General features: G+C 34.8%; 1 protein-coding gene across 4 annotated transcripts in view; it reads right to left on the bottom strand.

The window, feature by feature from the left end:
• The window catches only part of LOC106880715 (uncharacterized), a 35,924-nt gene that overhangs the window by 28,497 nt on the left and 4,490 nt on the right, over positions 1–2,937 (bottom strand). For 3 of the 4 annotated variants that reach the window (XM_014930793.2, XM_014930792.2, XM_014930794.2), the window contains exons 3-4: positions 2,398–2,703; positions 1,255–1,293 (exon numbers count right to left, since the gene is read on the bottom strand). In XM_014930793.2, the coding sequence (XP_014786279.1) occupies positions 1,255–1,293; positions 2,398–2,703 (345 nt within the window). The remainder of the gene's footprint in view (positions 1–1,254; positions 1,294–2,397; positions 2,704–2,937) is intronic. The other variant, XM_014930795.2, reaches the window with a different exon arrangement.

Here is a 2,937-nt window from a genome sequence, read left to right as displayed (position 1 = left end):
TATATATATATATATATATATATATGAGAAGTGGTCCAATCGAAAGTTATGATCAAAATTGGATCTTGAACTGAAATTCAATCTATAATTTTTGTTACTTTGTTTAATATAAATCTTTAATACTTGTATTGGAAAAATTTTCTTTGTAGACGGTGTTCTTGTTTATTTCGGTGTTTACTTGCCACGCAATATATTTTCCTACTTCTAGCTCCTCAATTCTGAAATGTGAACTAGTATTTAATTATTTCAGATAAACTGAAGCGTTCTCATAAAGTATTTTTTTCTTTTTAGTCAAATTGCTGGAGCCAGTGGAATTATGTTGTTGATCTTAAGATCATTCGTGATAACATTAATCTATGATCGAAGACTTTCCTTCCGTAACCAACCTGTCTCAGACATGGTTTGAATTATATTAACCAGAATCATACATATTTTTTAATGGAAAGATATAATTAGAGAGATATTTCATTAGTGTTTTTTCTTCATATTTTATATGTAAGACTTCATAGTCCAATGTAACTTCCTTTTTTATGACAATAGAATAGGTATGAGGGAGATTTAGCTGCTATTTACCACATAAAAACTCCTTCGGGATGCAGAATATGTATTGGTTACATTATAAGTTCGAATTACACTGAAGTCGACATCTGCTTGTATATATTAAACGGATTTATGACTTTAAATATTCCAGTATAGAGTAAAAGTCGCTGTGTGTGTATGTGTGTGTACATGTGTGAATGTGTGTGTGCATGTGTGTGTATGCGTGTGTACATGTGTGAATGTGTGTGTGCATGTGTGCGTATGTGTGTGTACATGTGTGAATGTATGTGCGTGTGTGGTAGGTGTGTTTTTCTGTATGTGTGTGTACGTGTGTGTGTGTGTCTCTGTGTGTGCGTGTGTGCGCGCGCGCGCATCATTACATCGCCGCCAGTATTCAACTGGTACTTATTTCATCGTCGTGAAAGGATAGAAGGCAAAGTCAACAGCGATGGCATTTTCACTTATAAAGCTGTGTCTCTATGTGTGCATGTATGTATGTGTGTATTTGTGAGTGTGTCCCAGTGTGTGTTCCCGACCACCACTGAAGAACCAGTGTTGATTTGTTTACGCGCCAGCAGTTTATCAGTTCAGCAATAGAGAACGATACAATAAGTACTGCTGTCGATTTGTTCGACGAAAACCATCTATGACAGTGCTCCAGCAAGGCCACAGTATAATAACTGAAGGAAGCAAAAGTGAAAGGATAAAAGATACCTATAGTATTTGTTTCTCCGCGTCGTTCCTCTTCAATTTCTATAAATAACAATTAAAAAATTTTAAACAAAATAATATATGGAAATATAACATTTAAGTTTTTATCTTAGTTTTCAAAGCAGCTCTTTTCCCAGCCAATTGGAAAGTGAAATCAAAGCAAAATGTGTATATGTATGACAAGAGGTACAATCGAAAGCTATGATCAAAATTGGATCTTGAACAGAAATTCAGTCTATAAATTTTGTTACTTTTTAAATATAAATCTTTTATACTGGTATTGAAAATTTTTCTTTATAGATGTCTTTGTTTATTTCTTTGCCACGCAATACATTTTCCTACCACTAGCTCTTCAACTCTGAAATATGTACTAGTATTAAATTATGTCAGTCAGATAAACTGAAGCACTCTTATGAAGTATTTTCCTTTTGTCAAATTGCTGGAACCAATTTTAACTAAACACGTGTGCATGCATGCGTGAGTACGTACGTGAGTACGTTCATATATGCGTGCATGTGTACATGCGTACGTACGTGAGTATGTGCATATATGAGTGCTTGTGTACATGCGTACGTTTGTGAGTACTGCGCTCGTGCATATGTGTGTATGTATCTATAAGAAAGTTCGCTTTTCCGTGCTTGTACGCGACTTTTCCACTACAATTTCCGCCATAAGTAAGATGTTATTCAGATCATGGAATATGGAATGTATTTGTGGATGCAGGGCTCTTACAGGAAGCAGCTTCTTATCTCAACTAAATGTATCCAGAATCGTGAAATGCAAATATATAAACTTGGTTTTACTGAAAAGGAAACAATTCAAAATATGTAAATCCTCGAAAAAAGGGTCTCACAATAACAGATCAGGCGATTTCACTAATATAAACTACAATCTTCATACACAACTAAACGTTTAACAACACACCAACTATTCTTATTACTGGACCTTGTGAACTGGTGCTTAGAAGTGTTCAACTATCAAGGATAAATATACTTGTCAATGTAACCGTGGGTGGATGTACAAATCCATTGGAAGGTATAATTGAACCAGAAATATTGTTTCAGGAGAAGCCGCATTAGCGCTGAATAAGACGTGAAAGGACAAAAATATGTTAAAGCGTTAAGGAAGATAAAAAAAATCATCTACCTGTTTTGTTGATGAGTAATTTAGTCATTGATGCACCGTTCACAAAACACGAGATTTCTGTTTCATCAACGTCCCCCTCTTTTACAGTATAATTATAAATTGACACTACTGGAACTAAACACTTGCCATGTGATTGAACGTTTACTTTTTTCACACGTATATTTGTGTCATTGTGCTTTCGTTCAAACCATACTAAGTCAGTAATACCATAGGGTGCACCGATATATGCTGTACATCTGAAGATTGCTAACTTGTTCACGTAAACGGGCGAGGTAAGAAGGTCCAGACTCTTTATGTAAGATTTTACTGAAAAGGAAACAATTCAAAATATGTAAATCCTCGAAAAAAGGGTCTCACAATAACAGATCAGGCGATTTCACTAATATAAACTACAATCTTCATACACAACTAAACGTTTAACAACACACCAACTATTCTTATTACTGGACCTTGTGAACTGGTGCTTAGAAGTGTTCAACTATTTAACTTTTTAGTAAAGGCAGTGCTAAGGCTGTATGGAGTCAAGTAAATGTGTATATA

Source organism: Octopus bimaculoides, chromosome 20, assembly GCF_001194135.2.
Source record: "Octopus bimaculoides isolate UCB-OBI-ISO-001 chromosome 20, ASM119413v2, whole genome shotgun sequence".
Taxonomy (NCBI): Eukaryota; Metazoa; Mollusca; class Cephalopoda; order Octopoda; family Octopodidae; genus Octopus; species Octopus bimaculoides.
The sequence above is the reverse complement of the archived record's forward strand: the minus strand, read 5'-3'. Positions and strand labels throughout refer to the sequence as shown.